Genomic DNA, 18,950 nt, shown 5'->3' with positions numbered 1-18,950 from the left:
GGTCCGTCGCAGTATCACCTTCGCTGTTACTGAAGACACTAGATGTCTTCGATTACCCTGACTCTTCTGCAGGAGGCCTAGTTTGTTCTTTGGATATGTTACGGCTAATTTATGTGTTTGTGCAAAAGGTGTGATCTGGAGCTTAGAGCTGTGAGATATCAGATTTGACAGATGTACTGGGAGGAATGTACGCTGTGTTTGCTACATCTGCAGTAGTAATTTATAGGAATCGAAATGACTGGTATGGATGTGAGTAACAGTAGCCTAATTCACAAAGTGCTACATTTGAGTCATCAGTTCTTGGGCTTGGCTGAACGCAAACTCGAGCTTGCCTTCCCAAAATCCTCCTTAATTATGAAGTTTGCGTTTCTTATCTCCATCATGTACGGTCGTCCTCTTAAATTAATTAGAAAGTATTCCGATTAAAGATCATAACACAAACTCTAAAGGGTGCCTTTGCTCATTAACAAACTATGCGTGCACCATCAACTATAGACATTGGCATGCGGATCCTGCTGGACGTGGTAAAAACATGTGCTATGGGGAGTGTTCAAGTGGGGTGGCATCTATTAGGTCTGTTGAGGCTTGGACGAGGAAACGAGGCTCTCTTGTATTGAAAGGATCCAAGTCATATGAGGTCAGTCTCAGAATCTAATAAGAGTATGCGGCTGTGAAAGACGGTTGTCATTTCGAAAGTAAAGGGATTTAGAACCCCAACTTTCTTATACCTCAACCACACCGCTCTCCAACACCACATCGTCAATAATGTGTTATGATACATCGCTGCCGCAACTCGAGCATACAGCCCACTCCAAACGCAATTGCTAACCCAAAATGAGTGACAAGAAGCCTTGTCAACATGAACTGTATCCATAGCGCTTTTACCAACAAATGCAGCCCAATTACTTGTACACAGAAGAAGTGAATTCGTTCACCATAGCATGGTTCTTGCCGCATGCCATGAATCGAGCACATGGCTCAGCGGTTTCTTATCATGAAGTCTGCTTTCTTTCGGAGTGTTCATGATCCTTGTTTCGATTGCTCGCCGGAGATGAGTGGTGATTATGTTGATTCGATTTATCCTTGCGTGCATCATCGATGGCTGTCCGTTGTTGAATGCTAGAGTCATGGCTTTTCCACTCCACCTTAGTTTCTGGAGGAAATTCGAGTATGCGCTTCATGGTCTCCCTGTCATATATTAGTTGTTGGGAATCAAGAAGGATCTTGGCATACATACCTGATCTTAAGAACTCTTCCTCCATCATTACGAGTCCAAATGCTTAAGATATCCTCTCCATTACGCACACTAAGAACAGCCCCACAAACCTCCTCGCTAGCTTCTGCGAATTGATCTCCAACAATCGCGAAAATAAGCTCTTCCCAATACCTGTTTGCCACGCCCTTTTTCAACCGCACAATCCATTTACCGCCTTTGCGGTTCTCGTCATCTTCCCATACTGGGCGGATCCCTTTCTTGAATATGTGGAAGTCAGATACTAGTGGTAGAGTTGAAGGACGCTTGAGATGTTGATAAACAGCAAAGAAGTCCTCCACAGTCTCAAATTCCGCTATAGGATGCAGCGTCTTCTCATACTCCACGAATCCATTTGACTTTGAGATTGGGGGGCGGAACCAGAAAGCCCAGCTATGTCTCAATGTATTCTTTGATGTTGTGCTAGTCTTCGAGTCTGCTAATGAGACTTTCGAAGGTTTCGAGCCCAGGTCCCTAACTTGTTTCTCTGCTGTAGGCGTCTTGCCTGCCACTCCCACAACGCTACCAAAATCCAGAGCTCCCCCAGGAGTCTTTGGAGTCTTGGATGCGCCAAAAGAAGCAAATGCGCCTGTTCCTAGGCCGAATGCGCTTGACGCGCCAGTCGTTGGGGAGGCAAGAGATGTCGTGGAAGGGGACATTGAGTTGAACGGGTTTTTATTGCTGTGAGAAGAGGTATCGCCGTGTCGTCTTCCGGGACCGAAGGTTCGAGTGGGATGTTCTGAGGAGGTTGGCGCGCCATTCGAGGATGGCGCCCCTGTGGTAAGAGAGAGCTTGCTGGTGCTACTCAGACCTTGGTTACTTTAAGCGTTCTACGAATTAGAATGGTGGAAGCTTACTTTGAGCGGCGAGTCCAAAGATTATCCATTCCGAAGGGGACGTGGTGTTTTATAGCCTGTGGTTTTGTCACAGGGGCTCTCGGTCCACAGGTCTTCGTACTTTCGAGCTCTTTTGAAGACGGTGACTTTCGTGTAACTTAGTTCGACGGATATGTGTTGAAGTGAGCTAGATCAAGCGTCAAATCTGGGTATGATAGGAGAAGATGTGTATAATGGGTCAATCGTTTGCGGTCGTGATTATTCGTTTTGTCGTATACCAAGTTTATATGGGATTTGATAGTAATGGCTGTGGAAATGTGTTTGGTCCCAGAAGCAGTGCAATAACAAGAGGCGGTACAGCACTGGACGGCTAGCGGGGCCCGAAGTATTTTGCAGCCAATGCACCCAAGAGAGTTTAGCGGCAATTCTCCACTTCAAAGATATTCGCCGCGCTTTTCTCGCAGGAGTTTTTCTCTTCTTCAACAGCAAGACCTCCAACTCAAATCTTCGACAGCTTGAACCATTCCAACTCAGCTGGCGATTCCGATGTGTGGTCAAGATCATTGAACCACTTTAAAACCATCGTCACGAGGGCCCCTCGCGCGGCTTCCATGACACGATGATGACCTACAGATGGCGACATACAAAATCAATAATAATTGTTCAGCATAGAGTGAGTACATTCCTAGCAATATAAGACAGTCTACTATGATGATAAGATAAACTCTGGTAATATGAAGCAACCATATGTGCTTGCACATACTTTGAGTTGTATGTGAAATTCATGTTTGGCAACATGATCTGATTCGAAAACGCCAGATGAGTGACGGATGATGTTGTAGCTTATGACTTAAGCTAACGCCCTTTAGAATACAACTTCCTCCATTGAATTAAGTCCGTCTATATTTGTTGTTGTGGCTCCATGGAGGCGTTGGCCTGAAGTCCTTCCTGCAGGTAATTCTGGCCGACTTATGTGAACGTTGTCATCATCTCTTCATAACAACAGCCACTCTTCGTTTGCAGATCGAAGGCGGCCTTTTAAGGAATTTAACCCGCAGGTTCAAAGCAAACGGTTTCCTACGGTATCCAGATTAAGAACATTTCATTTCCGTGTGCCTTCTGGCTCCTGCGACGTTGGAATCTGCAACTCTAGGTCGTCGAAGCTAAAGCCAAGCTCTTCCATGGTTTTGGCATGGCCACCAGTCCCCACGAACCTTTTTCTTATCTCTGCAAATACCTCTCGCGTGTAGCATGCTCTCTTATCCCAAAAAGCGGGCTCCTTTGTGAAGCCATCATCTGCGCTCTTAGCCCATTCATGGAGTTCGTTGATATACTCGGCGTCTGATGGGTAGCCCAGAATATGAAACGAGGTTCCTTCGCCAAATTCCTCAGCTCGTTTCCGTTCCCAGGCTCTCATTGCTTCCTCTTCCGGCAACTCTAGTTTATTGGACCATAACTTGGCAACCACAGCAGACTGTACACTGGACACCGGGAATGGAATGACCTTTTGCATCATGACAGGAAATGCAAGGGTAGGATTATCAATACTGATCAGGTGCTTATATAGAGCAAGTCCTCGACGGCCAGTAGTTACGAGTGGGGGCTCGATTGATTCCAGGAAGGGAAATGTGTACAAGTAGCCAGTACAGTACAAAACGAAATCGATATTATCTTCGATTCTTCCATCCTCGAATCGGACACCCCTCCGGTTGGGCAGATACTCGGATATGCGAGGTACCTCTTCTTTGTCCAGTAGTGCGCCACTTGCATTGGGAGTTGTGACTGAAAGCAACACTGGTTTCTGAGATACCACGCTAATCTGTGTGCTAATGTCCAGCCCTGATGGTCCATTTCCCACGACGATTATCTTCTTTTTTGCAAATTCTCGTGGGGATCGATATATTTTGGAATGTGTTATGGCATCAGGGAACATAGCCTTGAAGTCGTTCATTCCCGGCACGGATGGTACATATGGGACGGTATAGTGGCCGCTCGCAACGAACACAGCATCATATATACTCTTCTGCGAAGAACCTGTAATCGTTGATTCGGACACTACTTCCCACTTGTCGGTACCATCGACAAGCTGAGATCGCACGTCAACAACTTGAGTCGAGAAATGTATAAGATGCCGGATATTTTGAGCGTATTTGACAAGGTATTCTTGCACATTCTGTCGGCTAGGAAATAAGAGATTCGATTCAGGAAATGGCCGATCATTAAATGCCATTAAATCTTTGGGTATATTAGTGTTAAGTCGTTCATACATGGGGTTTGAGAAGATAGGCGCTTTTGCTCCCTTGGGCCAGATAGGTTTGGGCAAAGGAACGTGTGGTGTCGTAGAAGGTATGGGAATCTGCTCGTCTAAAAGGGGGGTGTAGTGCCATACTCCTCCAACCTCTCCCTGCTGCTCAAATACATCGATCTTCTCAAAGCAACTCTCGGCTAGAAAGTATTTTGCCGCACATATTCCAGAAGGTCCGGCACCAATTATGGCAATCCGCGACACGGCGAATCGTCCTGGTTGCGCGAGCGAACCCATTTGGTCAAATGTGCGTTAGATTTAAAGAAGGAAGGTCTTGAATTGGGTCTTTGCCAATTTCACTCTCCCACGTGAAAATGATGCCATCAAAGCGGTGAATGATGTACCCCATAGAGTGGCAGAATTAATAATTTCTCTAAGGCGCAAAATAACATTGTCAATTGAGAGAAAAGCACGATGGGGAGAGGCGAAACAAATGCAAAGGTAACTCTACTTACTTACTTCTTATCTGCTACGGAACTGACTTTTCTTCCAGAAGCGGAAACGCCTATCAGATATCAAAGCGACACAGAATGGAGTGTCTATTCCGACTCCAACGGACGCATCCGCACCGACAGTTGATACCTCGAAACCAACAGCTGTTTTTCAGCCTACGCAGGGAAGAGAATGGACGGTGACTGTTGCACTTCCCGGAAGCATAGTGAAAAAGTGTGTATCGGATTTCTATCAATGTAATGGTAGTGCTAATAAGACTAAGTGCACAATCCATCGAACGTCAAACGTCGCTTGCAGGCCACATTGCGCGTGCTCTCTCGGTTTTCTGCGTAGATGAAGTGGTAGTATTCTCAGATGGAAACGATGCACCAAATCCAGCGAAGCGACATCACAATCGAACCCACTCCTATTCCCACCAAGCAGACCCTTCACAAGATGAATATACCGGTAAAAGCGATCCCGACCATTTCCTCGTTCACCTGTTGAGTTACCTCGAGACACCTCCGCACCTGCGGCGCCCTTTATTTCCTGTTCATGCGAATCTACGGTATGCTGGATCTTTACCCAGTTTAGATCTACCGCACCATTTAAAACCAGACGAATGGTGTCCGTATCGAGAGGGAGTTACATTACCAGGCGCAAACGAGGAGGGCACATTTGTTGAAGCTGGTCTGAGAATACCAGTGACAGTTAAGGAACAGATACCGGAGAACACACGTGTTACCTTGAAATTTTCACCTGGAGCCGAGAAGGCAGCCAAAGATACTACCAGCGAAGTGATTATGGCCGAGCCAGGGAGCTCTGATGAACCTCGAGAGGAAAGCGGATATTTCTGGGGATTTAATATTCGTAGAGCAGAGAATCTAAGTGAGGTTTTCACCGAATGTCCGTACGATGGCGGTTATGATATTTCAATCGGAACATCAGAAAGAGGGATCGATTCGCAGCAGTTGTACTCTGGAAATGAAGATGAGAAGATCGGAAAATTCAAGCATCTGCTTGTTGTATTTGGGGGCGTAGCAGGACTGGAGGTTGCCGTAAAGAATGATAGTGAGTTGCAGAAATTGGGTGTGGTTGAGGCAAAAGACGTATTTGACCGCTGGGTCAATGTTTGTCCCGGCCAGGGAAGTCGCACTATCAGAACAGAAGAGGCTGTATGGATTGGGCTTACTAGCTTGAGGCGGTTGGTAGTTGAAAATAGATGATCAAGGCCCGTGATTCCTGTACCATTTGTTTCGGTCATCACAGATTTCATCCAGACATCTTCATGGTAAACAGCAATTCGAGGGCCATTGACCCGTCGGGATCTTCAGTGGATGTGATGCACATTCCTGATCGACGTCCTCGACTGGGCTTTTTACGCTGCCTCGACGAAGTATGCCCGAACTAGTTGAAAGAACAACCTTTGGCGTTGCATCTGCGAGCAACGTGAAGAAGATCAAGTAGTTACATCGCCAACATATCTTATAACATGTAGGTAAACCCAGCTCGTAGTGAACAGTCGAGTGGAAGTACGCCTCTAACTAATCAATTATTTGAGTCAAATACGTTGTCCTCACTATGGCCTTTTTCCATGTAATAAGAGCGCTGAAATATCCCAGGTGCTGGACATGACAGACCAGCGTTCTACTTCGGTAGATGCAGCTTTCAGGTTCTCGCTGATTGGCCAATCCGTTCTGCACGTGATTTTAGTACTAGGATTCGCGACTTTAGTAGCACGCACATCCCAGTGACGCGCCAAAGTTCAGAGCAACTAACTTGTACTTTATATACATTGATTAACCCATTGAATATAATGGCTGACGAGCTCACACTTCCCACACTACCAAAAATCTCTTGGGATCCCTCGACTTCTTCTTTTGCAAATCATCGGACACGAAAACGCGTCCGAAGCAGTCCTCCCATATCTAGTGACCCCGCGCTCTTCTCAAGTGATGACGACCCTTCAGCCGATAACTACACGCAGGAACGGCGGAAGAGGAAGTTTCGTGGGCCATGGTATCATCAAATACCGGCTGAGCATGGCTCGTCCGAGATGAATCCACCCACGTCCAAGAGAGGAAAAAGACCGTTCGAACGGCAGTATGACAGTGGCGTTTTCATGGGAAGTGACGGCACTGAGATGGATGAAGTGATGGAAGCACTGGAAGATGTGCAGTTCAAAAGACCAAAACTACCTTCAAAAATTTCTCGTCCTCCGATTCAGCTTGAAAATCTTGTGTCCCCAGCAGAAGAGCTGGCACGTGGTCAAATAGAGAGATGTTTGGAGGATGGTGACGAAAGTATCGATTTATCGTAAGTATTAAAGTACTGCAGTCTTCTTGCAAATTTTTAACATTACTATAGTTCACGAGGTTTGACGAGTCTCTTAAACGCCACTATTCGGCCTCTCAGCACCTTCACCTGTATCCCGCCAGTGACCGAGGGGGTTTTCTCTCAGATAGAACCGAACTTGAAAGTTTTCTTAGCAGCAAATTTTCTCACTGCGCTACCTGAAGAGCTTTTTAAACTCGAAACTCTGAGTGTTCTCAGTCTTCGCAGTAACGATTTCGAAGAGCTTCCACCTAGGATTGGAAATCTGAAAAACCTCACAGAATTAAACATATCGCAAAATCGGCTTCGTTATCTACCTTTTGAGGTCTTGGATCTGTTTTCAATAGAATCGAATCTTGAGAATCTGCAGCTCCATCCAAATCCGTTCTTTGAGCCACAATTTCCAGCCGAGGAATCGGAACCAGAAGAACCACAGTATAAAATAGGTTTGGGAAGCAAAACGAGAACACGTCCTAGGCGCGGAGCGGTTTGTTGTGTGCAGCCAGACCCGGGTCGAAGGTCGTGGCATCCTCGATGGAAAGTAACATACAAGGCTCGGACTCAGATCAAATATCTAGGGCCCGACGGGTTACTCATTCAGGGTCCCAAGTTCCCTAACATGCAGGATAATACAAACTCACTCAGCTCGCACAAGACCTTAGAGGTAGCCAATTCCAGCGAACCACAGCATCCCCCCGAGCCACGGGGAGCCTATCACTCCCACGCCCCCTCCCTCCTAGAAGTAGCTCTAAACGCGTGTTCCCAATCCCCACAACTCCCTCACCTCCCAACCCTCCTCCACGACGAATGTCCCGCCTATCTCTCCGAACTGCTAGTCAAAGCTGCCGCCAAGAAGGACTCGGGAGGCAGCAAATGCACCATCTGCAGTCGAAACTTTATCGTTCCAAGGGCGGAGTGGATTGAGTGGTGGGAGATTGCCAAGATTCTCGATCATAAGACGATTGCGGGTATGGCGAGTGCTGCGAGTCCTTTGAGACAGAAGGAGAATGAGAGGGATGTGTTGGAGAGTATGGTGCCTCTTATTCGACGGAGTTGTAGTTGGCTTTGCGTACCGAAGATCGAGAATGTGTTGAAGTCTGATGAGATGGATTTGGATCATTGATAGGCTGGTTTTTGATTTGTGTATAGTGTGCATTCTAGATTTCGATAAGTGTGTATTTATCCTGTTTGAATTCATGTTGGAATAATTACACGACGTTGGGCTAAATATATTTTCAACATATAGTTTGAATTCCCTCATTGCCTCGAGAGTATCGTAGAACAAGTAGATACATAGGTAAAGATTCTTTATTCAATTCGGACCCTAACTAACTACCTAGACTACCTAAACCATCCAAAATTCTAAATACAAGAAGCGACAGACTCTCCATTGACAACCAACATTGTCCAAATTCCTCCAATAAATGGACATAATCTCTGAGAAGATTCAACCCGACCCAAGATGCAGCCTCGTATTGCTGAAACAATACAAAATTTCCTTTCCAAAATGCGCCAGTACCCAGCCCTATATCCGTCTCCCAAGCCCCCAGCCGAATTCCGCCTAATCCCGCTATTGATGTCCAGGGCTGTAAATCCTCTCGATATTCTCTACAATCTCCTCCACTCTACCTTTCCCTTTGAAATTTGCACTGCTTGCGACCGGTGTTCTCTCATTGCTAGACTCTCGGCTTCTTGTCGGTGTAAGTGAGATCAAGTTCACGTTAGATCTGTCCGGGCTTTGCTCTTGTACTGATGCTAACTTGACCGGCGGCAAGGAGACAGCGTTCTTCTCACTTCTGGTGCTCCCTGTTTTACTCTTCAGACTGCTAACCTCGCTTCGATTGTCGTCCGCACCACCGTTGACCACGCGAAGTTTCTCTTTGGGAACGGTAAACATGACCTGCACCACCCTATTCTCTACTGCTCGTTCAATGTCCCATTCCTCTTCCTCGTCGGTGTAGAAATCTGCCCTGCTCGCTGTTCCTCGATCGCTGTACTCACCCGTAAAAGTATTTGACCGCGAGCTAGCACCACCTCCACGAAGGTACATGTCATCATGCTCACTATCTTCCCAGTCACTTTTGCCTTGCTTTCTTCTCCAGAGTGTAGCTCCCGCACTAACTGTGCGTCGGGGAACTGATGAGCTTGGACCATCCATCCTTTCAGGCGAACCCTCTCTACTTGCTGTACTGGGTATAGAAGGAGAGTAAGGTTCATCGCCTACGATGGCTCGACGAATACTACCAAGCCAGCCGGTTTGACCTCTACGAAGTCGTCCCGCCGAGGGTTTTGACTTTGAAGGAGATCCTTCCGTGTGCGCGGATTCAGTAGGCGAATAGTCCCATTCGGCTTCATTATCAGGACGAGGCAGTAAAGTCTCGGCTTCTGCTTGGAGAACTGGGAAGCTGGTACGTGCTGTATTGAAGGTTGCCACTGAGCCAGCACTTCGATTCGGATTGTAGCGAACAGATGGGCCTTCAAATGTTGGACTCATAGACGAACTAGCTCCGGCTGTGGAAACGGCATTCGCAGCATGGGAACTGAATGTATTAGCTATAAACCCTCGAAGAGAGTTGCTTCTTGATCGCCCTTGGGAACTCGACCCAGATCTTGAGAGTGCAGAGACAGCCACACTGCGATCGCTAAGATTGCTTCCTGTCCGGGCACTATCTTCTTCTCCAGAGACGGAACTGACACTATGAGATCCAGCAATGAGTTGAGCTCGTCGAGTAGGTGAAAGTCGACCAGCATTGGAGTGTGTTCTTGTCTGAGCATTCAAAAGTGCATCGGCTGCTGCCCAGTCTGAAACCCAGTCTTGAATCTCTCGCTCGCGAGATACTGCAGGGCTTTCGATTTCAGAAGTACTCACGCTTCGATTGGTGTTCCTCCGTGTGATCAGGATGGGGTTCGGGTGTTGGTGGTCTCGGAATGGATCTGAATTTCGTGCATTTTGAGAGTGCGAGGTTGCTGGCGGGTTATCGAACGCAAGGCTGACTCTTCCGGATCTGTCAGCACTCACGCGACCTACAGAATCCTCTTCGTCTGCTTCATAAATAGGATGGATTGGTCCTGCTGTACCCAAGCTATTTGTCCGTCCATGATTAGAGCCGTTACTGACTTCGTAGTTTGGTGTCAACTGACAAGTTCCCCGGGCTCGATTTTGTTGTAGAGGTTTCCTTGGGATTTGTCGTGGAGGAGATGGAATTGAGTCACCATCGCCAAAGTTGTGAACGCCGGGATGCAGACTTTCGTATCCTGCCAAAGCACTTGTCGAGTCGTAAAGAACCTGGTCTTGTTCGACTCGTGTAAGTCGTCTTCCATTTGAATAGGTGAAGCTCCTCTCACTCCCTTCCATTGGCGGAGAAGAGTATCCATGCGCCGAGCGTACGTTCAAGGAGTTGAAGCTTTTCTCTCGATCCTCTCCCCTCTTTCGTCTTAGACGTCTACTGTAACAACAGAATATTGCAAGGGCTGCAAGAATCGCTGCCAAACCTAAGCCCAGACCCAAGCCGAGACCTAAAGCTAATCCCAAATCACCTGAGCTTCCATGGTTTTCTGCTAATGCTGACGCATATGCTGGATTTGTGTAGTTAGTAACAAATTGCATGCTTGTCGCGTTGAAAAACATGACTCCAGTGCCAGGTACATCTCTTTTCCTGGTTGTCGATGTTGAAATGTTTTGCCCTCCAACAATCATCATTACATTTCCAGGTAACATTGTGGCACCGTGCCCATATACAGCGGTTCCTGCGGGCTGTGAACTTGGTATAGTCCACTTCCATCCCCCGTTCCCACCAAATCCGGTCCCAATGTCTAGAATCGCAAGCTGGGGATCCGCTGCTTGGCTTGTATCTCCCACCCAGCCTCCATATACAATTATCTGAGATCCATCTTCGGTCAAAACAGCGGTATGTCCAGACCTACTGTCCACAGAAGTCGGAAGGCTCTTGACAGCTAATTCGGTATTAGAGTTTCCGTTGGCATTAGGCTGTGCTACCGTGACGAAGGTCCAGCTCTCCTCCGGCAGACTCCAGAGTGCAACAGAGCTCATATTAATGAAAGCCGACTTGGTGTGCCCTCCTACCAATACGTAGCTTCTCTGTTGAGTCATGATTCCAGTATTGTTCGAATAGGTTGGTGAGAGGCCAGTAATCGTGAAGCCTGCTTCAGCAATGGGTGGTCCTCTGCTGGCAGGCAGATCCAGAGTATACACTGAGCCTAGAGACGACGTTGTAGGTTCAAGCCGGAGCATGTGGTTCGAGTAATTGGCTGCGGCCTGCCATGTTGCAGTGGTTGCCCCTAGCGTTGGGCACATGCCACCAAAGTTATATATTGTCGATTCGGAGGCATTGGCACCAACAACCGTTGAGAAAGTAAATCCGCGAGAGAGGAAATTCGCGCCTGGAAGGGAGCTCGAGGTCACCGTACCAGCCGTTGTCGTGGTTTGTCTCGCCCAGGTTCCATTGCCGGTAGCACTTTCGGTTGAAGGAGTAAATCGCCATAGCGAAGAGCTATTGGATGTTAAACATGTCCCCGTATAGACGTTGATCTCATCAGACGCTGCCAGTGATGGTATAAACGCTACCGAAGCATCGCTGGTGAAAGGTAATATTGGTGTGATGCTGGTAAAGGATAAGTTCGAAATCCACAGATATGTAGATATGTTTAGAGCTACCAGCTGGTGGGCTGAGTTAGACTGAGATATCGGTACGAAGGCATATGCGAGGTCATTGAGCCTAGAGGACGATTGAGGCAGTAATATTGAAGTCGGATTGTAAGGTAATGATAGTGATTGAGAGACGACGGAAAGTATTGACGGTACCAGGACCCATGCGAGGGCAGTGACGTGTAACCTCATCATTTGCGATCTTGATGTTGACAGACGTAATATCAACGATGCTGCGTCCCTCACATCATTGACGTTGTGTTCCGATGCAGTCTCGAGTGTTCGGAAAGTGATGTTCGGACGGAGCACTGCTCGTCAACTCCAATCTCTCCTCTGCGACTCGAGATGCGGCTTTCCGGTCGACGAGATGTCTTGTCTACTGAAGCATGAGAGTTGAAGAGAGAAGGCCGAGAAAGAGGCCACAGCAGAACGATAAACACACGAGCCAACAGTTCTTTCAGTAGAATATGGGTAGCCAATGGAAGATGTAGAACCTTCATCTGGACCAGATCTTGGTTGTGTTTGTGTTGATCCCCGTTGCCTGCGCAACAGCCGCTTTTGGCGGGGCATTGCATGTGATACAAGGTACATGCGGCGCAAGATTTCTTGTTCGCTGGGCACGATGAAACAAGGAAGATATCTGCTATGTTTCCTTGTAGTAATTTGTGTGAAAGATTGGAAGCAGATTGTGTGTGTTCACGACTGAGGAGTACTCTAAGACAATCGTAATTTTAAAAAGTCGTGTTCCACGGTTCCACCTGCAGCAATCGGAATGATGACGAGCTGGCTCTGGTGTGGGGTAATTAACGAGAATCGGCCTTAAGCACACCTATGAAGTCTCAACGCCGAGGTTAAATTTACATATTGATTTAGAGACCTCTGAATCGAAAGGCTGTATATTCCAAGCTTCAAAAGCTCGATAATTCAGAAAGCATATTGTCATTGATCCTTCGATCACTACACTATGCCCGCCTGCGCAGTTCATCTCATATCTCTTTCCTCTCCCTGTACACTCGCTCAGTTCATCACAGCCCTCAAATCTCACAAGGACATCAAACCCCTTACGATCGCGCGAGTTGTGAGGTGGATAATCTTGCCTTCATCTATCTCAACTTCCGAGTTACTGGCACAAAACATTCAGTAAGCACTTCATCCGTCTTCACGAGCGAAATACCCCTCATTGCTGAAGCAAAACGGCTGAATTTTCATCAACTCAGTTGGGACCTACTCCTCATATTGCCAGATACCAATCCTTTGCCTTTTTCTCTCGGCTCGAAAATTGCTCATCAATTTACTCTTCAAGCTGGAATCCCCTCTCGGCTTCTCTCCTCCTTCGCTGAGAAGAACGAACGTCTCCTACATCCTACCGCTCCTCTCCCTGAACTGATAGGCTCTCTAAATAAGCGTCTTTTTTCTTCCTCCTCCCAAGATTTATCTCTTTCTTCTTCGCTCCACAAATGGGTGGCCACGTTCGGGCAAGCAGAAGGTTCCGGCGCAGTTTCAATGCTTAATTTCCTTGCCTTCAAACCAGGAAAAAAAGAGGAATACCTGAAATACGGCGCTGAATTCGCTAAATCAATTGGTTCTAAACGCGGCGGCGATGCTAAGCTCGTTGGTACCGTCATACGCGAGCGCTCCGGTGGAAATGAAGACCGCGAAAGCAAGAGTGAAGATGCTTGGGATGAGATGGCTTTGGCGCATTACCCAAGCATTCACCATTTCGCGGATATGCTCGCCAGTGAGGATTATCAAGCTGTGAACCAGAAGTTCAGGGTACCTAGCTTGAAGGATACCTGTATTTTGTGTACGACGGAACTGGGGATAGAGAACCTAGGGGAGGAGAAAGCAAAATTGTAGGTAGAGAATATGGTTGCCCAGGTTGATGTAAACACATCATCCTTTTATATATGATCTACAAGCTCAAGGCCTGCTAGTTGACACCCGGATCAAGGGTAATTATATACAGAGAACATAACTTCGTGATGACTTCCCTTCCCCAAGCCTAATTTGAGGCAGAGCTATCTATAGCTCGCAAACATCATCCTCCACAACGACAGCTGTTGGTCTAGGAGTGAACACCAACTTTGTTGGCTTTTGGGTTGTGGTAGCCACTGGGACTGCGGTGATGGTAGCTACAGGAGCGGATCCGGCACCGGTTTCTGGAGCAGACTCTACAGGAGCAGACTCAGCTGGAGTAGACTGAACTGGTGTCTCTGGGGTGACCGCCGGAGTGGCAGGTGCTGCAGGTGTTGCAGGTTCGACTGGTTTCGAGACTGCTCCACCCGAGGATCCAAAGTTGGAACCAGCTGTGGTGCTAGCACCTGCAGAGATTGCCACGTTCTTCACGATAACAGTATCTCCATCAATGCTGGTGACCTTGACATCGACAGTGGTTGTTCCAAAGCCGGCTGAGTTCTCGAAGAAGTTGTAGGTCTGTCGAGCGGTTGCTTGCCAAGTGCTTCCACCGTTGGTGCTGACTTCAAGGCTTTTGACTCCCTTGTTTGCGTTCACAACTTGCATGCTGAACCAGTAAGCCGACACACCTTCCTTGTTGTGAAGTTGTAGTGGAGTGCTGATCCCACAGTCGACAAAGTCCCAGGTCGTCTGGATAATTCCCGGGTTCGCTTCGAGCTTTGAGAAAGCATCTGGGAAGAGGTCCAAGTGGTTTGTTCCGCATCCTGGGCATTGGTCCACCACCTTGAATTTGTAAGTTTTGTATCCATATCGCATAAGACTAGATTGAACTTACCATAGCAGTGATCTTGTTTCCAGCAGGGCCAGTGACAGAGACACAACGACCACAGTTTGCGGAGTTGTCCCAGCTCGAGTCCGTCAACGCAGTCCCGAAGATACCGGCTGGCAATGTGTATGTTGAGAATGAGCAAGTTCCACCAGCAAGGTTTCCACCATAGACTGTAGCTTCTCCAGAGAGCGCTCTCTTCCCAATGACAGCGGCATTAGCCAAAGTCAATGCCGCAGTGGCAGCTAAAGTGTATGAGAAATGCATGTTTCAAACAAGGGATAAAATTCGGACGAAGAAGTTAAAAAGGAGTGTAACGAAGACTGATGCTTCTAAATTTCTGACAAAGAGCGTAATGAACGACAAAGTTGATGAGGTCCATAACGAAGGGGAGGATGTGTTGTATTTAGTAGGGAATTCTGCAAATGACGATTTCGCGCCGCTCATGAGTGCAAATTGCAGAATTAACTTTAACGGATGATTCTCTATATCTGAAACGACTACAAAATGAAGCTTTTGAGGGGTTGAGATCCACGGTCCAGAGAGCGGAGAGGATTTTTTGGGAAGTGGGCAGAGAAACCTGTCAAATCCTTGATAAATCTCCGCGAGGAAATTAGCAAGGATGGTTGGGAATTTCTTTTTGCATCAACTCTGAAGGTTTGTCGGATCTTACGGATATACGTGCAACTTTGATCCTGACTAGATAGGGATGAAGAAACACCAGACAATAAAGCTTCAGTGAATACATCGTGATATTTTTGGTGTTGTGTCTAGAAGAAAGTGGTAAAACTTCCAGGTTAAATTGATCCCAGGAGGCGATTGCCAGCACATGACGTTTTTCTTTGCCTGCTCCCACCGAGATTGCACGGTTCTGCTACGCCACAACAATCGTGACAACATTGTGTTCCGACGGTCTCATTAATCGACAGACTGAGCGGGCCTTCCGTCGGGAAATAGGGACTTCAAACATCTTTGTCGCGAGTATCTTGCGTATTGTGAACTGCAAGCCTTGATCTATTCGATGTTGTCCAGCCGGGGTGCATTCCAATCCCGCGTCAATAGGCCTCTAATAGTTGACGTTTTCCGTCGGAAGTCATGAGCGCTCGACAGTTTGACTCCTCTACAAACAACCGGGTGTTCCAATCCATGAGTGTTGGAGCACTACTGAACCCATGCTATTACTGAAGTTCAGTCGGCAGACTACCAACTGTCCCACATGCAGCTGATCACCACTCAACACTATATAGCCTTTCAACACAGTGGCAAGCATTTCCGACCTTTGAATTCGGCAGTTATCTAGTAGCAAGATCATCACATTTAACCCTCAATTCTCATCGCTGACTACCAGACAGGGTTAACGCGGATACAGTCCTTCCATGGTGACACACGATTCGAGTAAAATGACAGGTCTATTGGAAACATCCAACGGGAGCTTGTATATTCGATCAGAAGCATTCCACTTAACCCATTTCCTCACCAGTGGTGATTGTTGGTCCAGAAGCTATTCAAACAGTGGGCCGGTGGTTTGAATACTGTCTCGGGTTCTACTGTATCGCTCCGTCTGGTGGTCTTCTATGAACCACGAAAGGTTTCAATTGAGGCTGGGAATGCACGATCAAAGAAGCATTCTTAAATACAATGCCTGCTGGTCTCAGATCCTGGCGAAAGGATTAGCTACTGAACCAATATCATAGCCGCTCGGCCGACTTGGTCTGCAAACTTTGGGTTATGGGAGATGACTCCTGATAACTAAGTTCTGGTAGTATCCATTACAAAGCCTATACGCATCAAAAATGAGTCAGATATGCTAGGACTGTTTTCGATCTGAAGCAAACCCACCAAAGTACCTCTAGGGGCCGAATAATTCCTATGAACAGTAGGGGGAGTGAATCTCTTCGTTAATCCCTTTCAAGTAGAGGTTTGGCTCCCGTTCAGCTCCAATTTTATACGCTTCGACTCAGCAAGTCCCGAGAGCATGAGAGTCTCTTCTTGCCACGCATTGAGCTTACTACACAAACATACACTGATACTCATACCGTAAAGAAAAAGCATAGCAAACATCTTTTTATTGTATGAGTAGTGTATACTGTCAGAGAGCTAGTCCTCTATGGTATTGCAATCCTCATCCCGTTGACGGACCCAGAATGCCTGTCTCAGATTGGACCCAGAAAAGAAGGTCGGTTTTTAGGAAAGAACTATTCAATGTTCGTGGCGAGAAGGTAGCATCGAAGCAAATGTTGCAAGATAACGAGCTATAGTTCAAGTAGTAGTGCTCGGCGATATCACCGCTTCAGGCAGGTTGCTAGCCAACATCTTCAAAACAAGTCTACCTAGTGAACCACACTGTATGTCGTCAAGGTATTAATTATCACGACATAGATAACCATCATTGCTTGTCGGTATTATGGCTCTCGCCTTATCGCGGTGGTGGACAGATCTTGGCATGAACGAAAGGGGAAAGTCGAAGATCAGTCGTAGTTGGGCCAAAAAATATCCAAAAGAAATAAATCACTTACCTCTGAATATCCTTCTTTCCTCCGCCGTTTTAAGTATACATAATCTTTTTTTTTTCAATACTCTGTAGAACTCGTCGCCGTGGATTTTGTTCTTAACGACGGGATATCCACAGAACCGTCTGTTGGGATTCGAGTTTTACAGCCATGAATCCACCGAACGAGCTGACCAAGTCATTTCTAATTGGAGATAGGAAAAGCGTGTATTTGATCTTATAATACCCGAAAACAAGCGAGCGGTGAATATTAATTGATCTGATATGGAATGGCTGATGTTTTGAATTGATGTGAATGAGGTTAAGGAAACTAGCCACGCAAATCTTCCTTTCTTCCCTAAATACCTAGTATTCTTGGTTATATCTAGTAAAAACGTGACAATTCCAGACGCTACGGTGTTTTGGTGAAATAAAGGCAACTTAGTTAGTAGATTTAAGGGAAAGATGAGATTTAATTGTGTCAATAAAATCCCAGCGAGTCTGAAGTCCTTGAGTAGAGGTGCAAGTGTTTCAACTTACAGTTGAGCTTCAAGAAGTATAGACGCCTTGTTTCGAGAAGAAGTTTGGACTGTGTTAGGCTCAGCTTCACTTTCAAATAATTCACCTTTGTGAGGGACCATAGTTGTTATCGGTTCAAATGGACTTCTTCCACTTAGCTGAAACAACTTATCTAATTTCTAAGAATTTGAAGCCCTCGGTATAATCAATATCAAAATCACACTCGGCACACGCCATAGATCCCACAGGGTCTCGATACTTTGCACCAAAGTCTACTGAAGCTTTTCCAAAGTCACCACCAGAGCACAGCAACTGCCTCAGACTAAGACTACAACCATAGTGTACGGAGGGCTGGTTGATCTGGGGTTTGAAATATCGAATATTCCAAGCGTTGGAAGTAATTCTCAGAACAAACCCCTATTCAGCCTCCAAATATGAGTCAAGAAACGTTAAACTTGGATATTTCGGCTCGTGTGAAGTTGGCTCGAGATGCATTCATCCAACAAGGCTCGAAGGTGAAGACAATGGAGAAACAGCAAAGTGAGCTTAGTTCAGCAATTGAACACGAACAGGAGCGCCTCACAGAGTTATACAATAAGTGGTCGGCTGAACAGAAGCAAGTCGCCGTGTACTTGGCCATAAAAGAAAAACGCAAGAAGGAGGACAAGCGAAGGAGTTTTTTGCTTAAAGAGATCAGCAAGCTAGAAATAGAGACAGAAGCTCTAAATAAGCGACTCCTACACAACAGAGAAACCTTATCTCGATACAAAGAAGAGAGTGAGAAACTGGGGAATGACATTAGGGCGGGTTTCAACACAATCAACAGCTCGACGGCTGGGATAGATAAGGAAACAGGAGATCTTGATGTCACCGGATGGTTCCAACCGGCTTTGAAATATGACACGCAGTCTTTGAAACGGAGTCATTCCGAATTTTCTGAAACACAGCTTCACAGTAGCAACAAAAAGCGAAAAGAACTGAAGTTGGAAGGCGAGGTTTAGGTGGAAGTAAAATATTCAACTTCGTTGGTGACAGTTGCAACGATGCAGTTTATTTCAGCAGTCGGAGTGGGACAACTGGTAAGGCTATTAATGTAGCCCTTTTATCATATTACTAATTGTATAATTTCAGGCGTAACTGAAGACATTAGCATTGGAGTACGACCAGCTCCTACGCGCGGTAAAATCACTACAATGGTTGATGCTGTTCAATAATTAATCGCTTTCGCGACTCTCTTCATACTTCTCTCAAACCCAGAAACATTCTTCAAATAGACAGCCTTCGACTTCATACGAGAAAACTATCTCAAGACTATTACACAGCAGGATTGATCAGTCTTTCAGTCGATCTTTTTCTCGTGTTTTCTGCCAATGCCGCA

At 46.6% G+C, this 18,950-nt stretch overlaps 8 protein-coding genes across 8 annotated transcripts; 4 read left to right on the top strand and 4 right to left on the bottom strand.

The window, feature by feature from the left end:
• Positions 1 to 992: 992 nt before the first annotated feature.
• On the bottom strand, positions 993 to 2,138 carry GLAREA_11693 (eIF4e-like protein; the record flags this gene model as incomplete). Its single annotated transcript, XM_008089836.1, has 3 exons — positions 993 to 1,188; positions 1,238 to 2,053; positions 2,110 to 2,138. 3 exons carry the CDS (start codon positions 2,136 to 2,138, stop codon positions 993 to 995), a joined length of 1,041 nt encoding a protein of 346 aa, XP_008088027.1.
• Positions 2,139 to 3,190: 1,052 nt separating this feature from the next.
• On the bottom strand, positions 3,191 to 4,630 carry GLAREA_11692 (FAD/NAD(P)-binding protein; the record flags this gene model as incomplete). The annotated part of the gene is made up of 1 exon (XM_008089835.1): positions 3,191 to 4,630. The coding sequence occupies one exon, from the start codon at positions 4,628 to 4,630 to the stop codon at positions 3,191 to 3,193; it is 1,440 nt and encodes a 479-aa protein (XP_008088026.1).
• Positions 4,631 to 4,807: 177 nt separating this feature from the next.
• Positions 4,808 to 6,051, top strand: GLAREA_11691 (alpha/beta knot; the record flags this gene model as incomplete). Its single annotated transcript, XM_008089834.1, has 3 exons — positions 4,808 to 4,834; positions 4,887 to 5,059; positions 5,109 to 6,051. 3 exons carry the CDS (start codon positions 4,808 to 4,810, stop codon positions 6,049 to 6,051), a joined length of 1,143 nt encoding a protein of 380 aa, XP_008088025.1.
• Positions 6,052 to 6,641: 590 nt separating this feature from the next.
• Positions 6,642 to 8,282, top strand: GLAREA_11690 (L; the record flags this gene model as incomplete). The annotated part of the gene is made up of 2 exons (XM_008089833.1): positions 6,642 to 7,141; positions 7,193 to 8,282. The coding sequence occupies 2 exons, from the start codon at positions 6,642 to 6,644 to the stop codon at positions 8,280 to 8,282; spliced, it is 1,590 nt and encodes a 529-aa protein (XP_008088024.1).
• A 447-nt stretch (positions 8,283 to 8,729) lies between these two features.
• Positions 8,730 to 12,017, bottom strand: GLAREA_11689 (Galactose oxidase, central; the record flags this gene model as incomplete). The annotated part of the gene is made up of 1 exon (XM_008089832.1): positions 8,730 to 12,017. One exon carries the CDS (start codon positions 12,015 to 12,017, stop codon positions 8,730 to 8,732), a length of 3,288 nt encoding a protein of 1,095 aa, XP_008088023.1.
• A 772-nt stretch (positions 12,018 to 12,789) lies between these two features.
• On the top strand, positions 12,790 to 13,682 carry GLAREA_11688 (uncharacterized protein; the record flags this gene model as incomplete). Its single annotated transcript, XM_008089831.1, has 2 exons — positions 12,790 to 12,965; positions 13,043 to 13,682. The coding sequence occupies 2 exons, from the start codon at positions 12,790 to 12,792 to the stop codon at positions 13,680 to 13,682; spliced, it is 816 nt and encodes a 271-aa protein (XP_008088022.1).
• Positions 13,683 to 13,847: 165 nt separating this feature from the next.
• On the bottom strand, positions 13,848 to 14,832 carry GLAREA_11687 (Barwin-like endoglucanase; the record flags this gene model as incomplete). Its single annotated transcript, XM_008089830.1, has 2 exons — positions 13,848 to 14,522; positions 14,575 to 14,832. 2 exons carry the CDS (start codon positions 14,830 to 14,832, stop codon positions 13,848 to 13,850), a joined length of 933 nt encoding a protein of 310 aa, XP_008088021.1.
• A 3,174-nt stretch (positions 14,833 to 18,006) lies between these two features.
• On the top strand, positions 18,007 to 18,573 carry GLAREA_11686 (uncharacterized protein; the record flags this gene model as incomplete). Its single annotated transcript, XM_008089829.1, has 1 exon — positions 18,007 to 18,573. One exon carries the CDS (start codon positions 18,007 to 18,009, stop codon positions 18,571 to 18,573), a length of 567 nt encoding a protein of 188 aa, XP_008088020.1.
• Positions 18,574 to 18,950: the final 377 nt, after the last annotated feature.

This window comes from Glarea lozoyensis, assembly GCF_000409485.1.
Source record: "Glarea lozoyensis ATCC 20868 chromosome Unknown GLAREA8, whole genome shotgun sequence".
Taxonomy (NCBI): Eukaryota; Fungi; Ascomycota; class Leotiomycetes; order Helotiales; family Helotiaceae; genus Glarea; species Glarea lozoyensis.
Note: the sequence above shows the minus strand (reverse complement) of the source record. Positions and strands in the feature narration are given on the sequence as shown.